Source organism: Phragmites australis, chromosome 24, assembly GCF_958298935.1.
Source record: "Phragmites australis chromosome 24, lpPhrAust1.1, whole genome shotgun sequence".
Lineage (NCBI taxonomy): Eukaryota > Viridiplantae > Streptophyta > Magnoliopsida > Poales > Poaceae > Phragmites > Phragmites australis.
This window is the reverse complement of record NC_084944.1, coordinates 14,218,451-14,242,218: the sequence shown is the minus strand read 5'-3', so window position 1 is coordinate 14,242,218 and position 23,768 is coordinate 14,218,451. Positions and strand designations below refer to the sequence as shown.

At 38.3% G+C, this 23,768-nt stretch overlaps 1 protein-coding gene across 1 annotated transcript in view; it reads left to right on the top strand.

Annotated features, from left to right (window-relative positions):
- LOC133907200 (uncharacterized) overlaps nucleotides 1–19,443 on the top strand; it is a 40,557-nt gene extending 21,114 nt beyond the window's left edge. The window contains exon 3 of the mRNA XM_062349216.1: nucleotides 18,892–19,443. Within this exon, the coding sequence (XP_062205200.1) occupies nucleotides 18,892–19,443 (552 nt within the window). The remainder of the gene's footprint in view (nucleotides 1–18,891) is intronic.
- Nucleotides 19,444–23,768: the final 4,325 nt, after the last annotated feature.

The window sequence follows — 23,768 nt, the reverse complement described above, 5'->3', positions numbered from 1 at the left end:
GAGCTCTCCTCACAAATTTCTTGAATATGGCTTATGTTTCACTTTTATCATGCAAGAAGAATACCCAAGTGAAACGATAATAATCATCAACAATTACTAAGCCATATTTGTTACCGCCAATGCTTATGTAGGCGATTGGTCCAAATATATCCATATGAAGGAGTTCCAATGGCCTTGTTGTCATCATCACATTTTTAGCGAGGTGAGGAGCTCCAATTTGTTTTCCCGCTTGACAAGCACTGCAAATCCTACCTTTCTCAAAACAAACATTTGTTAGTCATAGGATGTGCTCCCCCTTTAGGAGTTTAGACAAATTCCACATGCCAACATGGGCTAGTCGGCGATACCATAGCCAACACATGCTAAACTTAGCAATCAAGCAAGTTTTAGGCCTCACTTCATCCGTTGAAAAATCAACAAGATAAAGTTTACCCTTCAACTTACCCGTGAAAGCTATTGAGGTGTCCTCCCTTCTAGAGACGGTCACACCCTCATTAGTAAAAAGACAGTTGTAACCCATATCACACAATTGTGACACAGACAATAAATTGTAACTAAGAGATTTAGCTAACAAAATATTAGAGATAGAATGATAATTGGAGATAGCAATTTTACCTAGACCTATTACCTCTCCTTTTCCATCATCATTAAAAATGATGTTTTCATGTGGTCCTCCATTTTCTTCAAACGATGAGAATATACTCCTCTCCGGTCATATGATTTGTGCATCCACTATCAATCACCCAACTTGATCAAACGGAGGAGTATACCTACAAAACAAGTTTTAAGCCTTTGCTTTAGGTACCCAAATTTATTTGGGTCCTTTCATATTAGTCACAAGTATTTTTGGTACCCACACACTCTTTTTCACAATTCTATCCTTTGTACAGGCACTAATATATAGAGCAACCACTTTACCATGGTGGTTCCTCTTGAGCATATAAGAAGCATAAAAAGAGGATTGAGGCACATGAGCCTTTTGTTGCTTCACTTGAGAGGTGTGATCGGCTTGCTTGCCTCCTTTGATGAATTTTAGGTACTCCTCGCCCTTGATCAGAACACGCTCATTTGTCTTGCTTGTATACGTGTCAAATCCGAGGCCTCTCTTTAGCTTGTTATCTTTGGTCTCAATGGTCTTGTATAGTGCATCCTTTGATTTATAAGTTTTAATACACCCATACTTGACCAAGGCATTTAGCCTCTCATTCTCTTTTTGTAAAGCTTGCAGGATTCAATATTAGTAGCACAAGCATTTATATCAATGTTATAGCACCGAGAACAACCACTGCTTGTGGAAACACTAGAGAGCAAGGTTGCATCATTAGAGTGGGATGAGCTATTTTTGAGGATATTAATTTGTGCTTCAGGAGTTTTATGACTCTCATCTAAACTTGAAATTTTTTCTTGAAGTATAGAATAATTATTCTCAAAACTAGCAATTGAGCTATTGGCCAAATTTAGCTCTTTGGTCAATATCTCAACCTTCTCCTTCTCTTAAGCAAGAAGTTCCTCGAGTTCAAGGTTTCTCTTCTTTTCAAGGATGAGCAAGTCTTCTTGCTTCTCGAGGATCTACTCTTGACCCTCTATTATTTCCATAAGTTCTTCCATTTTAGACATGGCATTTTTACTAAGACTTTTAAACATGCTTTCATTACAACTATCACTATCACTATCACTATCTAAAAGCTTGGAATGTGATTTTACCTTTCGCCCTTTCGCCATGAAGCATGTGGGGGTGTCGTCGTCGCTCATTTTGCCAAATAGAGATTTTGTTGGTGTAGGGGCGCGAATGGCGATGGTGGCGACTCCTTCATCATCAAAGTTGGAGTTTGAATCCCACTCCTCGCCAATATGAGCGTGAACGGAATACTTCTTCTTGTATGCCTTGTTCTTGTCTTTCTTGAATGGCTTGCTCTTCTTTTCATCGTTGTCTTTGCCCTTCTTCTTGTTAGGACAATCGGTTATGAAATGGTCAACTTTACCACACTCATAGCACGCTCTCTTAGAAATTCTTCTTCTGGGCATATCTCTTTTATACTTGCTATATCCACCTTTTCTCATGAATTTTTGAATTTTCTCACAAAGAAAGCTATTTCTTCATCATCGGAGTTTTCATCTTCACTTGAACAAGATTCTTTAACTTGTTTGCTCTTGCTTGCCTTGAAAGCTATTTCTTTGTTCTTGGAAGTGGAGCTTTGCTTGGATAAGTTCTTCACTTTATTTGCTTCCTCTTCCATTAGCTCATGAGCAAGTATTCTCCCAAAAACATCACTTGGGGTGAGCCTTTTGTAATCTCTCCTTTCCCGGATGAGGGCGACCAAAGTTGGTTTTCTTGGTGCGAAGGCTATAAGCAACCTCCTCAGAACCTTGTGATCATCAAGTTCTTCACTACCAAGTCATCTAATCTTGTTGACAAGCACCATCATCCAATCATACATGGCTTGTGGAGTCTCATCATCCTCCATGACAAACCTTTCCAATTTACCTTCAAGTAATTCTATCTTGGATTCTCTCATACTAGTTGTACCTTCGTGAAACACTTGAAGTGTATCTCAAATTGATTTGGCCTCCTCAAGCCCATCCACCTTGTTAAACTCTTCGGGGCTTAAGGCACTAAGTAGAGCACTTGTTGCTTGGGCATTTCTATGTATGGTTGTTCTTGTTCGGGTCTAAGCTCCATATCTTCGGCCCGAAAATCAAGACCTACACACACAATTTTTCAAATGCTTGGATGGAGCGATATTAAATGCATCTTCATCTTGTGCCTCCAAGCGGCGTAGTGAGTACCATAAAAAAATGGTACACGCCCGAAAGGCACGGAGATGTTGTTAGAAGGGGAATTTAATTTGCTATATTCAAAATTAATTTCAACTCCCTTTATATTTTTGGAGCCACCGGCTGTTGAAGCATCTCCCGAATCCTTTTGTCTTCTCGAACCACCACCCGAGGTTTCACCTTTCGGACTTCTCGTGCTTTTCTCTCCGAATGCCGACATCTTTAATTCCTCCAAGCGGTTAAGCCTTGTAGCAGGTTAGGTTCTGATACCAATTGAAAGTCCTTGATACCGACTAGAGGGGGGTGAATAGTGGTTTCTAAAATTTAAAACTCTAATGCAGATCAAACAATGTCCGGAGACTTCGGCTCAATCCGGATACTCTAGGTTTTGGAGTATCCGAGTTCACCCGGATTATCCGGACTATAAAGGAACTCAAAATCAAAGTAAGTTTAAGTAAATCCAATGAAGTCTACAAGTTACCACAGTCTCTATAAGATGGGCAAGTTCCTTTCAACAATAATCCTACACTCAAATAGTCGCAAGTAACAATATTAAGGCAAATCCTCAAATAACAATTTGAACGAGTAAATTGCAAGAAATTAAATGGAGACAAGATTTATTCCCGAAGTTCGGCCACCTCACAAAGAGGTGCCTACATCTCCGTTGAGGAGCTCACAAAGAGCCAGGTCTTTTTCAACCCTATTTTCACCCATGTGATCACAAAGATCGAGCTAGGTTTCTTACTCAATTCGTGGGTAATACAAACTTCCTGTGGCACTCCACAATGATTGGGTGCTCTACGGGTGACCTCTTGCTGTCTAGAAGCACAAAGCTTCAAGATAAAAGAACGCAAATCGCAGCTTGGCAAGAACTCAAAATGCTCAAAGATTTTCTTGTTGCTTTCTTGCTCCAAATATCACTCCCGAAACCTAACTCACAAATCTTAGCAAAGATCAAGCACTGAAGGGTTTGGGAGGGCTATTGAATGCTCTAGAGAGTGTTTGTTCATTGGTGGTCAGCAGCAATAAATGAAAGTGGGTGAAGAGGTATTTATACCCTTCCCCCAAAAACAAGCCATTATTGTGCTATTCAGACAGACTCGGAGTATCCGGGTTCACTCGGAGTCTCCGGGTAGCACAGAAACTCACACACCTAACTTGTTAGAACTAGCTGTTACACTAACATGGAGTATCTGGGTTCACCCGGAGACTTCGGGTAACACTTTGAGAAAAAACCGGCTAGAACACTAGTTCGGAGGATGCCCAGAAAGTCCGGAAGCATCAGGACCCAAAGACTCCGAACCAACTCGGAGACTTAAGCTAAAACACCCTTCACTAACCGAGAGTCTTTCTCAGAGTCTCGCTCGGAGACTTCGGGACACTAACAGCATCCGGAGTATCCGGACTAACATAGAGACTCCGGGCTCAGACTTTAAAGCGAAACCGAGACTCTCTCTCGGAGTCTCCCTCGGAGACTCCGAAACACTTGCACAGTCCGGAGTATCCGAGCTAACCCGGAGACTCTAGGCTCAGAATTAAAGCCAAACCGAGAGCTCTTCTCGGAGTCTCACTCGAGGACTCCGGGGCACCTAACAGAATCTGGAGTTTCCGGACCAACCTGGAGACTCCGGGCTCAGACAACTCTGCCCTTTTTCCCGGTGTTTGTGAGTGATGGTGTCTCTCAGAATTGGTTTTCACAAAATACTTTGGGCACTGAGACATTACCAAGACTACAAAAAGCATCACTCTTTATAGTACGACATTCCTAAACTCAAATTCAAAATTAAAATGAATTGAACTCTATGAGTTTCTTCATGCCACTTCTCCTTTCTTTTTGAGGGACATCGACTTCTTTTAACCTTTTTCAATGGGACTAAAACTTGTTCATAAACTCGATAAATTCATTGGTCCCTTAATTATTTGTATCAATTAGCCAAAACCCACAAGGGACCTAGATGCACTTTCAATCCCCCCTTTTTTTGTGATTGATGACAACCCGATTAAAGCTTTTTTTCCAAGGGATGGGGTTGGGGTGTATAATAACCCTTTTTTTTAGTATGCCCGGGAACAACTCCTAGGTTTATAAAGGATAATAGAATTCAAAGATTTTGAATTTTAAGGTATATGGTGAGCTCCCCCCTAAATGTGTGCATTGTCTTGAAATAAGAAAGTGAGATCAAATGCACATATTTAAAGAAATTTTGCGAGAGCTCCCCCTATATCTTAGAATTCGTGAGGGTGCAAAAGTGAGTGAACATGTATATTCGTGATGCATATGACAGGAAATTTCATAGAATCTAAGAAAGAGATAAACAAACATTACATCAACCAACTCATGACATCACACTAGAACAAATATAGTCTTACAAATTTAAAAGGTTCAACTACAGGCACACCACACATAGTTCAATACAATTATTACAAATGTCTCAAATATCCAACAGAAACGATGAAGGATTTAAGAATGAAGATAGACAGGACACAAGGATTTCTCTCCCCCTTTGGCATCAAGCACCAAAAAGAAAGAGAAGCAGAAGAAAGATTTAGTCGTTGTCCTCTTCAAATTCGTCATCGCCACCATCGTCGGATCCGTCTTCATTGCCATTGTCCGAAGAGCTTGCTTCAGCTTCTTCTATCTCGTCCTCGTCGTCGGTTTCCTCATCATCTTGAGCATGAGAGGGACCCTCAGCAGCTGTTTGGGTTTCATCATACCAAGCCTAAGTGCTCTCATAGAAGTCAGTGTGAGCTCTTCTCGGAGTCTCACTCGTAGACTCCGGGGCACCTAACAGAATCCAGAGTTTCCAGACCAACCCGAAGACTCCGGGCTCAGACAACTCTGCCCTTTTTCCTGGTGTTCGTGAGTAATGGTGTCGTTCAAAATTGGTTTTCACAAAATACTTTGAGTACTGAGATACTACCAAGACTACAATTAGCATCCCTGTTTATAGTACGACATTCCTAAACTCAAATTCAAAATTAAAATGAATTAAACTCTATGAGTTTCTTCATGCTGCTTCTCCTTTCTTTTTGAGGGACATCGACTTCTTTTAACCTTTTTCAATGGAACTAAAACCTATTCATAAACTCGATAAACTCATTAGTCCCTGAATTGTTTGTCATCAATTAGCCAAAACCCACAAGGGGCCTAGATGCACTTTCACCTAAGGGAATATGACTCCACTTTCCTTTTGTTGTTGTTAAGGTTTTAATCTTCCGCTCCGTAGTTTCTCTTTGTGTAACTGTTGTAAATAGTTGCATGCTTAAGAACTTGTAATATAACTTTAATTGCTCGCTCTTTCTTAAACTATGTTGTGATGTACATGTTGGAAAGGCATGTGTTTCGATCTTGGGCACAGAACACGTGCTGGGACTACCGGGATGGCATTCTGGTTAATCATTAAGGTGGTATTTATGAATGATGATGCTCCTGATGATTAATTAGAATACTGTTTAGACGATTACTCACAGTGTGGTATCAGAGCCTAGTTTAATGAAGTAGCCTAAAAATATTTAAGACATTGTTTATTATGCATGTCAACCTCACTAAGCAATTCACTAAAGTTTATTTGTGCCTCTTCCTGCAAATATGTATGAACCTGCTATATTATATCCCTAAGTGTAAACCGTGGGCACGAGTGACGCTTGAGTTGTTTGTTTTCGCATTATGGTGCATTTATGATTTATGTTGCATCTATGAAAAGAGCAAGGAACGCATCTTGGTGTTGGTAAATATCGGAGGCTCAACCAGTGTGAGGCGAAGGGTGATGATTGGTTATATAAATGCATGTGATCTTGATGTTTGTTGTGGAGAGACGCGCTCGAGAAAGAAACGGTAAATAGGAGTCGAGCATGCATTCATCGTTCACTATTGGTCATATGCATACATGATTCCATATATAAGGTATTAAGGGTCCAAGCGAACGATATCTGGCAAATGCTTTTAGGTTGTGTCGGAGTTTGACTTTTCCCTCTGCGTCTTGTCGTTGCAACAGGATGTGCTTCCCGCCATAGTCTCAGAGACCTTCCCGAGGGTTCTAACGAGAATAACCCTCCGCCGCCTCCACCGCTGAGCATGGCGGATGTGCTTATGCAAATTGAACAAAACCGTCAAGCTCAGACGGCACTCCTCGAAGCTCTCGTGCGTAACATGGCCCCTCAAAGAGGAGGTGGAGCCGGACGCTGAGATGACTTCTCGGATTTTTTTAGGACTCAACCACCCACCTTCACAGGTGCTGAGGATCCTCTCGATGCAGACCATTCGCTACCTCCCAGTACAAACCCTACGCGACGTACCAGTATTACGCTCCCTTGGCAGGTGCAGCTGGAGCGGGCGGGGGGGGGGGGGCCTGGCGGGGTACTACTTCAGCGCAGGTGGGGCGTCATGCACCGGCGCCGCAGCCGCTCTGGTAGATACGGGAAGAGAGGCGGGCAAGCACTTCGGGTGTGAAATTGTGAGGTTTGTTTTCAGTTTGGAGAGGTCTTTGCTAAGAATCGAAGGACTATGTAGGTATAGGAGGCTTGTTGATGATTTGCTCGCCCGATGATTAGTTGTGCTTCGATTTGTTTGGTGATGGGGCATAGTTGAACACAATTGCGTGAGGTACTTCTGGATAATTTGAGTGTGTACTCAGTTATTTAAAGGATTAATGCCGTTTTCCTGATTCATATTCCTGGACAATATATTTTATGGCTTCATTAGTTCTTGATTTAGGAATTATTGCGCTGCAAAATCACATCTCTTTTAGGCTAGCTAGAAAAAATTAGTGGTACGGAAATTATTTCTTTGCATCTTGAGCAAGAAGGGGGCATCACTTGGTTAGACTTGTTAAATCATAAATGGCCACGATAGGTTCTAATCATACCCTTGTTTTGATGACCAAATGACATGATGAGAATTTTTACCACTTTCACAGTTTAAGAAAAGGAACTCATGATGAGGTCACATTTGTGATTTTTATTATTCTGACAAAAAAAATGCAGTGATCCTTCTCCCCAACCTTGGCTAAAAGTATGCTGGTAGTAAAGCTTTAAATTACGAGATAGCTTACCCCACACCAAATAGCATGCTACAACGTCACATTATAAAGGAACTAGACCACCGCACTAGATAATTGCTTTTTAAAAATGCTGTTTTTCTCTTGGATGCATCAAGCTTGAGATGAACTATCTCAGGAAATAACTGTTGTCGCAACAAAAGGACCTCATAGATCCTACACCTATCAATATAAAGAGGCAGAGCATGGTCACTTTATTCAGTGTCTAAGGCCTATACTGGAAGCATTCCCACACGCTATGTATAGCGCCATCCATTATCTTGGGTTTTTAGGAGATAATCTATATCTTCTGGCCTTGATTAATATATCCCTTTTTCCATGCAAAAAAAAAAAGAATTCTCAAATTTCCCTTTAATTGCACTGCGTACCTCTTAAGCCATTTGATTGCGGCTGCGATTATATTTAGATTGCATTCTTTGCCCATTGTTGTGAAACATAAATTGGTAAGGAAGAAGTTCTCTGTTGTCTCCCTCTCTTCTCTAATCAGACCTCAGAGGCTTAACTGGCAGCATGATAGAATAACTCCCGGCAGCTGGCCATGGTTGTGATACCTACCCAGTCTTTATAATATCAATAAAGAGAGCTGTTTTACCAGTTACCATTACAATCAAAGGAAGCGATCTGAGAAAACATTGGAGATGGTAAATCTGTGCCTTCAATATTCCTATCGTACATCAAATATGGCCATTGACTGTTGATCCACATAATTTTTTATAGTAAATTACAGAAAATCACATGTTTTGTTGTCACAGCTGCAGAAAACCCCACTTTTCTAGTGGTGTTGAACCACATGTTTTATGCACATAACCACATTTTTACCTCCATTTATCTGGTCAACCGATATCCATTCCTTTCACCATTTCCATTGTTAGGTCAGTTCCTTCAGCCTACACTTGCAAGAACTCATTTTGTAGACATAATTTCAATAATACATTGTTTGTTACCTTCATGTGTCTCGTATGTTGGCTAGATCATATTTTGCTTATTTAAGTAGAATTCGAAATTTTAAGCTCAAATTTCTTGGAGGATGTGAAATTATGTTGCCCTATAGAAGATGATACCAGGTCAAACCTTTTTTGGGCATTTGTGGTTCGATATCGTTACAATTCTTATAGGCACGTGCGTGTACAGAATCATGTACGCTGCATTAAGTAAAATTCCACTATGTTTGGAGCCTCTTTTTTTGGTTGGTCTGGAAATATGGTGACAAGATGCGATTGCTATGTCTTCAAGAATTATAACCTCAACTTCAAATATTGATTTGAATTGAATGGAGTGAATTCGGGTACATTTGCCTGATAATGTGTATGTCTGTCTCTATTTTATGATGACCATTCATCATTGATGAATAATCACATTTTATCCTTCCATCTGTGTTCTATGAGTGAGTGCATTTCAGGTGATAAAAACAGTGACTTTTCTGTAGACACGCATTGTTGATAAAAAAACTGCTTTGCAGCTTACTTATTTAAATACCTTTTTTGCCATATTTTAATACTATTATTGTGAGCCACCCGTGTGACAAGATTGATAATATCAACGGCAATCTGGTTTTACGATAATGTGATCTCCCGTTTCTTTCTACTCGATTTGCTTGTCTTTCAGTCACTTGAGTAGTGACATTGCTCATTGCTTCTACTACGCTGTATTATGTCTTCTTTGTTTGGAAGTAGGACCTGTCTCTGGTCTTGGCTTAGCAATTCCACTTCAAGTTCACCTGGTATCTGCCCAGCTGATATGGTTTGGCTTGCTGTTCTGTACCACTGTAATGCTCGTGGTGCTACACTGCTTGTCTTGGTAATCTTCTTTTTCTCTGTATACGTGTGTATTTACAAACTACACACGAGGCTACTGTTCACATGTTTATTGTTCACACACATAACAGGTCTAAGATGGATTTCCCATAAACATATCCTCTTAGGTTGCTGAGTCAAAGCCATAGAGATACTGTTACTAAAATATTGATGAAATAAATGAAATGCAATGGGCACCTACAAAGATATTTACTTCTTGTTGCAACTTATAATGTAGCACGAAGTGCTGAATTTTGTCTTGTTTGTGTTAGATATATATTGCTTTGTGCAATATCCTCAGAAGCAATTATTTGCATATTGTTATCTGTACATGTGTACATATACTGACCTAGAGTCTTCAGGAAATACAAGTTTCTATTCCTAAGATAGTATTAGAGCTAGGTTTCTTTCAGGATGCAACAACTTGCCAAACCTAGATCTAAATCCACCTACCTCTTCCCGCCTACGTTCTCCCCTACTTCGGCTTTCTCGGCTGATCTTCTCGTCAGTTTGGATCTGGCTCTCTTGGTAGAGCTTGCCATATCAGCCTCCCAGACCGGCGTGGTGCTCCGCTCCAGTGCCGTCCTGCCATCTTCTTGCCAGCTCAGACCTGCCAGCACGTCATTCGCCCCTCCTAAGCTAGCGACTACTAGCCCGGCGTGTCATCCACCCCTCCCTACCACCCGCTCGGCCACGTCATCCCGCTTGGCTCCGCTTCGCCTGGCTCTCGTGCCAACATGCACCCCTGGCTGCCATCACACCGTGTGGCCCCACGTTGCCCCACCAACAAGTCCATCTGCCTCGGGCCCTTTGACTTGTGCCTCTAGTCTGGCCTACCCGCATCTGCCTCACGAGGCACTGAAACAATTGACGTGTAAAGACTGACCGTCAAAAAAAAAATTATAGCAGCATGCAACTCTTTTGCACTCCCACCATTGACTATTGCTTCTCCTTTGCACTCTCGCCGTCACTTGCCGCTACTCACTTACCCTCTCGCTGTCGACCGCTACTTCTTTTGCGCTCTTGCCATCGACTTACTCAGGATGTCATCGAGCACTGTTTCAGTTCCTCGGTGCTCGGTAATCTTTAATGATGCCAACTATCGGGACTTCACACAACATATGCTCACATGTGCGGGCTTCATCTTTGGAGTGTTCTCTCTAGTGATGGTCCTTGTCCACCTTCCCCAAAGCTTTTGACAGAGCCCGTGCAACCTTCTATTGACAAAGGAGACAAAGCAATTATTAACATCACCACCACTGCCTATGAGAAGGATGTCTCCGCCTATCAGGAAGCTTTGGAGCTGTATCATGATCAGTTGTCTGTTGATCATGCTCGTGCAACATCTATTCTGGTTACTAGTGTGGAGCCTAGGTTTTCTTCTGAGAATGTTGGTTTCTCTACTGCCTTTCAGATATGGACTCATCTTCGTCAGTAAGGCTGGCAGCGGGTTAGGTTCGGCCCCGTGATTTTCAAACCCAGCGGGGGCGGGGGCGGGGGCGGGTGTTGAAATCACCCCACGGGGCCTTCTGGTCAGGGCCTTGACCCGAGCTGGGTCCAAGGCCAGGGTTGATTGGGCACCCACGGGTGCCCACAGGCCCCGAGCACGATTCTGTCCCGCCGCCTCTACTCTGTTGTCCTCCCGCGCACCATGTGCCACCTCTGCTCCATCGCTATCCCCTGCTCCATTGCCGGGGCCGCCTCGGCTCCGCCTCCCTTCACCCCTCCCGCACTCCATCGCCGTGGTCCCCTCAGCTCCGCCTCCCTTCGCCCCTCTCACGCTTCACTGTCGCTGCCTTGGTTTCGCCTCCCTCTGCTCCTCCCACGCTCTGCCGCCTCGCCTGCGCCTTCCCGCATTATGGACTTGTGGGCGAGTCTTGGGTCCTCAACGGGGCTGAGGCTTGTTTCAGACTGATCTGTGTGGACTTCTACTTTTCCTTATTGCCCCTAATTTTAATAACTCCTCAACATGCATTTTAAACTCTTCTATGTCTTTCAGAGTGGCTTCTATAGGGCATGTTTTGATTATATAATCTGGGTTTATTATGTTAATTTTACATACAATAGAGTTCTTATCCCAATATTTCATTGGTATTTCTCCAATTATTTGGATATCTTCCAATCTTTGTACAATCTTCTCTATATCCTTTTTAGATTTTATGTCTCTGTACTAGTTTGGTGCAAAAGATTGTAATCCTATGCATTCTACACAAAAATTTGTTATGTAATATTCTTCTAAGCTTGTATCAGGCTCGTTTTCTTCTATATTACTACCTTCAAGATTTTCATTTTCAAGATCAAGATTGATAATTTTTTGGTGTTGCGTTCCACCACGCTTTCGTACTTCTGAGATATATGGGAGATTGTCTTGGTGTGGAATAAATGTGATGCCTTGTTCATGTATAATTGTGGTTTGTAAAGAATGTTGTAAAAACCTTAATCCAATTATCATATCGTCGTTTATCATAGATAGGTCTTGTATTTCTGATCCAATAAATTAGAAGTAGAACTAGAAGATCTTAAAGCCAAAATAGAAAATACATATTTGAAAGAAGATAAATTCATAGAAAATACTGAATGCCAAGAGCAAACTATAGCGTTAAAAGATAGTAGAGGAGACAAGATAATCCAGTTAAAAGATGCTATAACAAGCTTTGGAAATAAGTATATAGTTAAGTTACCATTTAAAGAAATATTAGGAATAAGAATTCCAGTAAAGATAAAACTAAGATCAAATATTACCTATAAAATATTGGCATTAGTAGACACGGGATGCACAAAAAATATTATTCATGATAAATACTTTGTAAAATATCCCGAAATAGTACATACGATAGATGCTAATAAAGCAGAGACATCCACTGATATGTCAGGAATAAAGAAGATCCATAACCAGTTAGCATACAATATTGAGGTATTAATAAATGGCACGAAATACATAATAGATGAAATTACAATACGAGACCTATCTATGATAAACGATGATATGATAATTGGATTAAGGTTTTTACAACATTCTTTACAAACCACAATTATACATGAACAAGGCATCACATTTATTCCACACCAAGACAATCTCCCATATATCTCAGAAGTACGAAAGCGTGGTGGAACGCAACACCAAAAAATTATCAATCTTGATCTTGAAAATGAAAATCTTGAAGGTAGTAATATAGAAGAAAACGAGCATGATACAAGCTTAGAAGAATATTACATAACAAATTTTTGTGTAGAATGCATAGGATTACAATCTTTTGCACCAAACTAGTACAGAGACATAAAATCTAAAAAGGATATAGAGAAGATTGTACAAAGATTGGAAGATATCCAAATAATTGGAGAAATACCAATGAAATATTGGGATAAGAACTCTATTGTATGTAAAATTAACATAATAAACCCAGATTATATAATCAAAACATGCCTTATAGAATCCACTCCGAAAGACATAGAAGAGTTTAAAATGCATGTTGAGGAGTTATTAAAATTAGGGGCAATAAGGGAAAGTAGAAGTCCACACAGATCAGCGGCTTTTATAGTAAGAAATCATTCCGAAATAGTAAGGGGAAAATCACGGATGGTAATAAATTACAAAAGGCTAAATGATAATAATGTGGATGATGCATATAATATTCCAAATAAACAAGAATAGATTAATAGGATTCAAGGTAGCAGATACTTTTCAAAATTTGATTTAAAAGCCGGGTTCTGGCAAGTCAAGATGGCAGAAGAATCTATAGAATGGACATCATTCACATGTCCTCAAGGACATTTTGAATGGCTTGTTATGCCTCTAGGCTTAAAAAATGCTCCTGCATTATTTCAGAGGAAAATGCAAAATATTTTAATGAAAATCAAGAGTTTATATTAGTCTATATAGATGAATTGTTAATATTCTCAAAAACTTATATGGAACATATTTCTCATCTTGAAATATTTTTTAGAAAAGTTGAACAAAACGGATTAATATTATCTAAAAATAAAATGGAAATTTGTAAAGAAAAAATAAATTTCCTTGGACATGAGATAGGAGAAGGTAAAATATATCTACAAGAGTATATTGCAAAGAAAATCTTACAATTCCCTGACCTCATGAATAAAAGAAAGGTTCTACAACAATTCTTAGGAATTGTAAATTATGCAAGAAACTATATAGATAATCTGGCTAAGCTTGCTGGGCCACTATATGCGAAGTTAAGAAAGAATGGTCAAAAGTATTTTAACTCTGAAGATATAAAATTAGTAAAATTGATAAAGGAAAAGGTTAAGGAATTAAAACCGTTAGAATTACCTTTAGATGATAATTATTTTATTATCAAAACCGATGCCTCTAAAGAAGGATGGGGCGCTATATTAAAATAAAAACCTAATAAATATTCACCAAAAACAGAAGAAAAAATATGCAGGTATGCTTCAGGAAGTTACAAGCTAAAAACTGTAAATAATACTGATAGAGAAATATTAGCAATAATATATGCAATAAATTCTTTCCAATTATATTTAGGATTCAGAGAATTTACAGTTAGAACAGACTGTGAAGTAGTATGTAGATATTATAATCAAATCAATAGTAAGAAGAGTTCTACTAGAAGATGGGTTTTGTTTGAAGATATTATTACTGAAAATGGCTATAAAGTTATTTTTGAATATATAAAAGGAAAGGATAATAAGTTGCCTGACCTATTTTTTCGATCATCTATTTTGCAGGTATGAAGAGATCCATGAATTTTAGCGGGTTTGAATCTTTCAGTTTTGGAGCTGAAAATAAGCTCAGAATATTTCCGTCAAATTCATATAAATTTAAGTCCAAGGATCATATAATCCTAGATGAAGTCCACGAATGCATACTAGATAATTTCTGGTATCAATATAATAATAAACGAGAAGAGAAGGGATATATGCTTTCAATATTAAACAGTCTTGCTGAATATTTTCATATGATAAATGAATTACTGCCTATATCAGAGAATCCCGAGGTAATAGAACAGAAGCCAATATATGTTGTATATGATGGCAAGGTACCGGGAATATATATATCATTTGAAGAAATATTGACTCAAAAAATAGAAACAAAATTGTCAGGAGGAATGTCATGGAAAAAATATGAAAATATTGATGAAGCTTTAAATCAAGCTCGAAAAATTTTGGGAGTAAATTATTATATAGAACCAGCTGCAAAGGATTATATTCAGAAATTTAAAAGAGCAAAGAATAAAAATACTGACAACAGCAGCACCTTGTAAAATTATAAAAGAAGAAGGATCTTCAAAAAAACCTACATATAAAGAATGTTTGTTGAAAGATGTAGATCCTTTGGATGGGTCATATATAGATTGGAAACTTGAAGAAAAATTTGAATCAATATCACCACAATGGAAGATAGAAATAAAAGAAGAAATTCTAAAAGAGTTAAGAAAAAAGATGAATGATAAATTCGAAGAAATGAAGAAAGCTTATGATGAAAGATTTGAAATTCCACTCTCGGATGAAGATATAATGGATATTGCCGGACATGGGCAAAATCCAAAATAAAAAGTATGTGTATGAATGTATTGATAAGTAATATCAATAATTGAGGCCTAGAAGACCCATGCATACAATACAGAAGATGATATACCTGAAGACACCAATAATCGGAGGCATTCAGATGAAGACAAAGACACCAATAAGTGAAGGCACTCAGGCAGAAGCAAGCAAAAGACATCTTCACGTGGGTTCACGTGAAAACAAACGAAAGACACCTTCACGTGGGTTCACGTGGTTTTCACGTTTTGGCAGACGGCAAGCAAATATTTTCCAGGGCTGGCTATTATCTAGGCAAAATTAAATAATGAGGAAAGAGCCCCTCTTGCGACTATAAAAGGCAGCTTCAGGCACCAGACACGACCACCAGCCTTCAAGCATCCTCCAGAGCAGAGCGAGAGCATCCATAGCACTCTCTCATTCCTAGTAATAGTTCACTTGTAAAATAGGCTATATTGAAGAAGAAAGTTGTACTACTACCTCTGTAAGGTAATCCTCCGTTTGTAAGTAAGTTTTTGGGGTTCTCGAAAGGGAAAACCATTTGTAAGCTATGCTTATGGAAATGAAGTAGTGTTGTGTTTGAAAATCCCTTAGTCTTCTAGTTTGTCTATATGAGATGAGTTTTTATGCTATGTATCCTATAGGAGAAACCTCTTCAGTAGTTCTCAGGTAATCCTTGCATCTGGTATAGCCATAACAGGGAAAGGAGAACTTTGTGTCCATAGAGAAGTATTCCCTTCGGATGGAACTGCCTAGGGTGATGATATAAACTTATCACATATATACATGACTAGGGATATCCAAGGAAAGTTTTGCTACTTCTGAAATAAGCTAGCAATAAGAATGGTGAGTACCGAGTAGAATTTTTACAACTATTGTGCAACCAGCTAATTTGTTGGTCTCGCCAACCTGTAAAGATCCTGATTAGCATCACTAAATACCACTGAATCAAAAGAGGTCACTTTCAATATTGAATATTTTATTATTATTGTTACTATTCGAAATAGTGTTTTAATAATAATTAATCAACTCTTTACTGTTCACACGGTGTGCAAACAGTACTAAATAGTATCTAAATAGTACCTCTTGAATAAAGAACTGCACGCGGAATAGTATCTAAATAGTAATTCCAGAGGATAAGTTAATTCTATATTCTTACACCGTTTTGCGCTTAAGATAAATATTGCTTGTCATTATCCTATTGATGAATAGTAGCTCGAATTTGAATAGTAAAACTTTTTTTAGCTATCGTATAATTATCCTTATAATTATATTGCTCTATGTAATATCTTCATATTATAAGAGGTCTTTTACATATTGTCACTTGTATATGTGTATACATACTTGTCCAATACCTTAGAAAATACAAGTTACTATTTCTAACCATTTGTACCCACAAAAGGCTATACCTTGTGTTCCTGTAACGTTCAGTATAGTCGATATTCAGCTCAGGGTAATTTCCGATGATAGCATCGAGTCTCTAAGAGTGGTCTTGAACCAAACATGTGCAGTCCTTGTTTTGGTACAAAGTCAGAGTTCAGATATAATTAATACAAAGTGACGTAAATGAGGACCGAGCCATGCTCGGTTGGTACAGCTCCAGGGGAGGAGCCAGGGTTAAAAAACCGTCGGTAACCGCTCAAAAATCGCGGTTACCGACCTTCCCGGTCCGGTCCGGTTTCAAAAACCGCTCGGTAACCGAAATTTGAATTCAAAAAATTCGAAAAAATAAAAAAAATTCAAAAAAATTCAAAAAAATCTTTAAAACAACTAGACATAATTCTAAGAACTTCTGTGAAATTTTTTTTCAAAAATAATGTCGTTTGCATTATATTCTATAGGGAGAAAGTTTGAAAAAAATGAAAAAAAATTGAAGCGCGCGGCTCAATTATTAACTCACGTTAAGGAAAATTGTAACATGCAAACACATATTTTTCTTGTATAAAACATATTTTAAGAGAATCTTTAAAATTGATTTCACTTTATTTAGAGTTTTATTAAATTCTCTATGATTTTTACAAAGTTCACAAGCATAAAGTGAATATGTTAAGAAACATCACTGTAATTAATTTTTTCATGTCTACTATTATTGTTTCTACATAAATCATAATATAAATAAGCTAATGAAAGTGGTTTCACTAATTTTTAAGGTGCGATGGGTCAGTTATGAATTAATCTAGTCGCAACACATTTACACAATCATGCATGTTACAATAACTAATTCATGAGTTCATATATTTTTATAAGATATAGGATCATGTAAGAAGACTAACAAAATTAGTTTCATGATTTTTGGATTAGCAAAGAGTAAACTATGCATTTACCTTGGTTTAACAAATAAAATTTCTCACAGAAAATTTTGAACTTTTTTATGAGTATAAATACTTTTATCATGTAGATCATGTTACAAGGAAGCCAACAAAATTTGTTTCACTTGATTTGAAGCTCGGATGAATTAGTTATTGATTTTACAAGATTGAACCCTTTTTTAGGTCTTTTGTTGAACTGCGCTGAAATTCGATAAAACCGCTCGATAAATCGAGAAAATCGAGCGGTTACCGACCCAAACCACTCGGTAACCGACCGAATCAAAAATGCGAGAAAATCGCTCGGTAACCGACCCAAACCGCTCGGTTACCGAGAGGGCAAAAACATGATTTTTTCGCAAAAATTTAAAATTTGCCGAATGAATTTTCTCCGAATTTTTTTGAATTTTTGACCGGTAACCGCGGTTATCGCGTATTTTCAGTTACCGCCGGAGCTCGGTAACCGAGCTCCGGTCGGTAAATGGAACCTTGGGAGGAGCACGCCCTTCCGGGAGGGGGCCCCTTCCCCAAAAAAAAAACTTACGGAAATGGTAGTTATTAGTCAAGTTTGCCTTGTTTGGCACACAATACTGCAGCAGAATTAAGGTTTTGAGAAAGGGAACCTGAGCAAAAATACTATACTTGTGAAACTAGAAAGTAGAAGGAAATGCCAATCTATAAATTGGTGCGTTCAGTGTTGACCTGGCCAAAGGAACGATTAAAAATTCTGTTCCTAGCATACTGGTTGTCTCCTTGTGTAAGCGTTGCAGGATTTTTATTTACCGAAGACTAATTGTTCAATAGATCGTTCTGTTTACCTTCTCCATTCTTTCTGTGATATATGGATGACGACTGTGTGCACAATACTGTTTATACATGCTTTTTGTGGAGAAGGCTTCTGCCATTTTTAATTCCCCGTAGTTGCTATTAATTTTTGCCAATATGCATTTGTTTCAATTGTTCAATCATGACACTTTGTGATCTTCAATCATTTTACAACTTTATTGGTACTCTGTATTTATGGGTATTTATCATTGGTTGGCCGATGTGCATTAAATTTTGTAAATGGACACAATCAATCACATCATGTGTACAATTATGTTATTCAGATTGGTTATCATTAATTGCATCCGCTAATTACTCCATTTAATTGTAAATGTAGGTCGTTTTAGCCTACTCAACTATTTTCTAAATATAAATAATTCTCGAACTTCTATATACTTTTTTCTCTTTTGTTCCCTTCATATCCTTTAATAAATACTACTACTCTCACAAATAAATGAGTTATCTTTTCCAATACAGAATAAATAAAGGGTAACAAAATCATTTGATCTATTTTTTTAATCCTTCTGCATAAATCTAAAATAACCTATATTTGTAATCGGAGGGAGTAGTTGATATACTTTCTTTCACATTCATGGCATTTTGGGCACTCTGTAGGCAGTAGCCGCAAGAGCTTCCAATGGAATGACACAACCAGTTGCAGCCCTAGGCATGCACCATGTTCATTGGAATGCCCATTTTGGGCATCCTCTGCCAAAGAATGTTTTGAGGAAACACATAAAGAAAAAGCCGAAGGTTGTGCAACCATCAACTTGTGAAGTCTGCAAGATTCAGTGCGACACCCTAGAGGTTGTCATGATCCACAAGCAGGGGAAGAAGCACAAGAAAAATCTGGAGAGGTTGCAAGACTCCATCACCCCAAAACCAATAAAGCCCCCAAGTAATGTCATCGGACCAAATGTGGCACCTGCTGCTGTTGCCAACTGCACGGTGCCAGCTGCACAGCCGAAATCCTCCGCAGCAACCCCGGAAGAACTGGAGGTGAAGAAGAGGCGAGTGCTTGAGGCAGGAGCAGCCCGAGGCGAAGTAAAAATCTGCACTGTGTGCAATGGTGTTTTCAACAGTCAGAAAGTATATGAGTTTCACATAGCTGGGCAGAAGCACCAGGCCATGGTACAGAAGCAGCAAGCGCTGCAATTCGTAGTATGAGACCGAGCAACTTCGGTCGCTCGGCTTTTTCTTTTCTCTAGCCTATTGCAGTCTGGTCCAGAAATTTCACAGGAAGCAGTATATTCACAACATTCATGCCTTCAACTGTGTTAGTAGCTAGCTAGTGCTCGCCGATCCCTTTGTTTAGAGCTCCTGTACTCTCCTTGTAGCGTAGCAAAAAATTCAAGAAGATAATTTGTGGAAAGCTGGAACTGAAGTTTGTAATGTATGTCTCTAGCTTGTTTATCAACATGTTCTGGTTGCAGATCTTAAGTATGATGCTCTTGCTGTGTGAATTTACTGCCCTTTCGCTTTTAGAGGTTGGACATAATGTTTTTTTGTCTTTAAGAAAGTGTCCATTTTTTATAAAGAAAAGGTCGATCAGCTTGAAGGTCATGATTATGTCTTTCTTCATGCGCTGAGACAAAGCAAAACTTGGTGATCGTAAGTTAGTTTAAGGAATGCATACGTTGTGAAACCCTGTAGCAATCAAAACCATAGCCCTATGCGTAACCACAGAATAGGGTGTAAGAAGGGCCCGTGAAACCACACCACGCAGTGTGTGGGAAGGCCCGCAAAACCATATCTCGCAGGTGTAACCACCGTGCGCAATGTGTCCATAACCACAGCGCGCAGTCGTGTTGCTATAGTGCTTTGTGAGCGGAATTACCAAATTGCCTCCACCTTGTGGAGGTTATAAAAGAATTGTTCCATTTGTGCTATGTGATTGTGTGCTTGATCGGTTAAGGAACGAACGGTTTCTTAACACAATATCAGCTTGAGTATTCTAAGGAGCTGAAAGGTAAGAGGTAAGAAATCAGTTCCTACTGATGTATTAGTTCTTGCATATGTTGATCCATCCTACTGGTATGATTTGGATTAACACAAGAACATGATATATCCTGAACACAATTGAGTGTGGTGTTAGGACAAAGTCGACACAAGTGTACCAAGTGCTCTTATAAGCATAGTACATCCTCAACTTAAGATTTTTACTAGGTCAAAAGCTTAAGATCTTCATAAAACTCATGGCTAATGTGGCAAGTGGCCACCTCGGGTGCGGCCAAAGGACCAGTTGGTGAATTGCTCACGAATTGACCTTCGTTCATGCTGCATGGCACTAGTGGTAGCGTCGAAGTCATCCACCGTTGCTTGGAGCTGATTCACATCACTTACGAGGTCGCTTGTGTCATCTTCTTCTTCATCATCGAATGGATCATCCTCCGCTTCTTCTTCTTCAGCCGGCTATGGGAGCATGCCAGGGTTGTCTTCCTTCTCATCCTGGGCTACTTGCTCAACATAAATCCAAGTATCTCTTCCCTTGATGGAGAAGAGGTGGGATATAAAGCTTTATAAATAACAAAATAATAGCGACCATGTGAAATCATGAATGCTGAAAAATTGATGCTATTTTGAAATTAACAAAAGCAACATGTTTAGCATAATTATGATATTGTGCGGATTGACGTGAGTCAAGTTGATAGAAACTTGTGCTCAGAAAATTGGTTGTTGGTTTTATTCGTATGCAGGTGTGTCCTGAAGGTGAACGTGGTTAGTGGTAGGATCGGGACTAAATTCTGGGAGAAACTGAAGCTAAGGCGGTCAGGAGGTGCAGCACATTTGGGCTAGGGAACTATGCATATGAAGATGGATTGCACCATAAGACGTATACGAGAATTGTATGGTCTATGCTGTGGAGGATTGTGTCATGTGATGTATGACGTGAAAGTTTTTCTTTTCCATGGAGCATGAATGTGTGTGTGCATTGGAATAAATAAAAAGAAAAAAGAGAAGGAGTATGGTTAAAACTGCATGATGCTAATGCTAGAGTTTTTCAAATAGCTAATGACATTGTAAATTTCTTTCATTCTCTAATTGTCATAATCAAAAGAAATCCATGAATTTTGCTTGTGGCAAGTGTCCAATTCTTTCTAAATAAGTTGATTACTTAAAAGGAACTTTACAACGCTTTTTGAAGGGAAGAAAAAATCTAAACCTGATTTTAGATTCATCTAATACAAGCATATGTAAAGAAGGTTTAGATTTTGATCCTTATGCTCATTATAAGATAATACACACATTGTTGTTAGAGCTCTTGGTAGTTGAAAATTTGAAACACTTCCTAAATCTACAAAGGTTGTTTTTTAAGTCTGCTGGATATTTATCTTCTACAATGAATACAAATGTTGCTTCTTCTTCTAAATGTATACATTATGTTAAATACACTTACACTCATTGTGGTAGAGGTAGTCATCTAGTATATTTTTATTTTAGATTAGCTAAACAACAAAGGAAAGAAAGGTTTCAAGCTATGTCTAAATTGAGAAAGGCACATTTTATCCCTTGTGAGGTTGTCGCACCTCATTTTGTTCCTCAGTTGAAACAATAATCACTTTTTGTTGCTAGTAACACGAAAATGCTAAAACTGATTTTGCTTATAAGAATACTCATGTTTTGCCTACTTTTGGTCATGTGTCTGAGTGCTTAATTGCTAAATATTTTATCACTAACCCCATTAGCAAGGCCTCGACACTGTCTAGTGCTATGTAGGCTTTTGGAAAAAGGGATAGAGAACAAAAGCTTGATGGATTTTAGTTCTTTACTTGACAAAATCGAGATATGGATGATTTTCCATACCCTTGTGATGACCTTTGAGAGGTTTGATGGGTACGAGAACATCTTCACCAAATTTGTGAGCTATTTTATACACTCATTATTTTATATTCACGTATTTCTACTTGTGGTTGAGATGAGATGCTTGTTCATATGATCATTTGTATATCCACGTATGTTTGATCGTGTTATATATTGTATCATGGCTTTTCATATTAAGGATGTGCTTATCATTATTTGTACTTGTGCTTAAAAGAATATACCATGATATTTTAAATATATATCCCCATGTCTCCCTCGATTCCATTGATTATTATGTTGAGGGAGAGCAATTTTTTAAAATTCCTTTTTTGTTAGAGGGAAGATTTTTCTTTCGCTTAACAGTTTAAAAAAAAAAAGAGTTTTAAAAAAATAGTTTGAGGGAGAGTTCTTGAAATCTTTGTCATATATTTCTTTATATTTATAAATATATGACATTTGAAGCCATGTTAATGCTACAAATGTTTTGCATCTTCATATCTATGCATGTGTAGTGTAGTTTCAGTTATGGCCTTTTTAATTGGAATGGAAACTTCAATTAAATCTTGTTATGTTGAACTTTCTTGACTACTTTGATCTTTTTTCTAAAAGTGTTATATGTGAAGTATCAAAGTTATGTGCTAAGTGCTGAGTTATAGTTGATAGGTAAAAGATCAAAAAATATGCTTTGCCATATTTCTTTTTTACGAGACTGCTTATCGTTGCATTTTGATATACACTTGAAAGAAGTTATATATGATCGAAACCATTGATCTTAAGCTTCTGATTATCTTTTTGACATAGGCTTGTCTTGGTTGAAAAGTAAGGCTGATAATGCATATAACTTCTTGCAAATGAATTTTAAGGCTGATGGTGCACATAATTTCTTGCAAATCAATCAGTTTTTTTAAGCACAATAAAGTTGTAAAGTTTTAATATTTTCTAATATTTAAGCAGTTGAGATTGGAAGACCATACCTTGCAAATAAATTGTTAATTATACTTGATGAGTTGTGCTTACCCTTTAATTTTTACATGTATAGATGGGTTGGAGCAATTATTTTTGATAGCATGGTTTGGTCAAGTATTTGCTACATATATGAATAATTTGATGCTTATTATAAAAAAAAGAATTTTATTTTCTCTTTTGTATTCTTGATGAATCCAATGTCAAAGGGGGAGAAATTTAGGATTTTTTTCGTTCCTTTGTTGTTTTTTATTCTTTTGTTAATTCTCTTAGGGGGAGAATTTTGATTTTGAAGAAAGGGAGAGCATTCTTGGATCTTTTGATTGATCTGTTGGTTTTCACTTTACTTCTTGATTTAAAAAAATACATGTCCAAAAAAGTTTTCCCAATATTATCAAGGGGAATATTGTGAAATCATGAATGCTAAAAAATTGGCATTATTGTGAAATTGGCAAAAGCAACATGTTTAGCATAATTATGATATTGTGTGGATTAATGTGAGTCAAGTTTGTATAAACTTATGCTCAAAAATTGATTGTGGGTTTTGTTCATATGCAAGTGTGTCTTGGGGATGAATATGGTCGATAACAGGATCGGGACAATGATCAGGGAGGAACTGGTGTCAAGAAGGTCAGGAGGATATGCAGGGCGTTCGGACTACAGAACTGTGCACGTGAAGATGAATTGCACCATAAGACGTACACAGGAGTTGTACGATCATGGCGTGG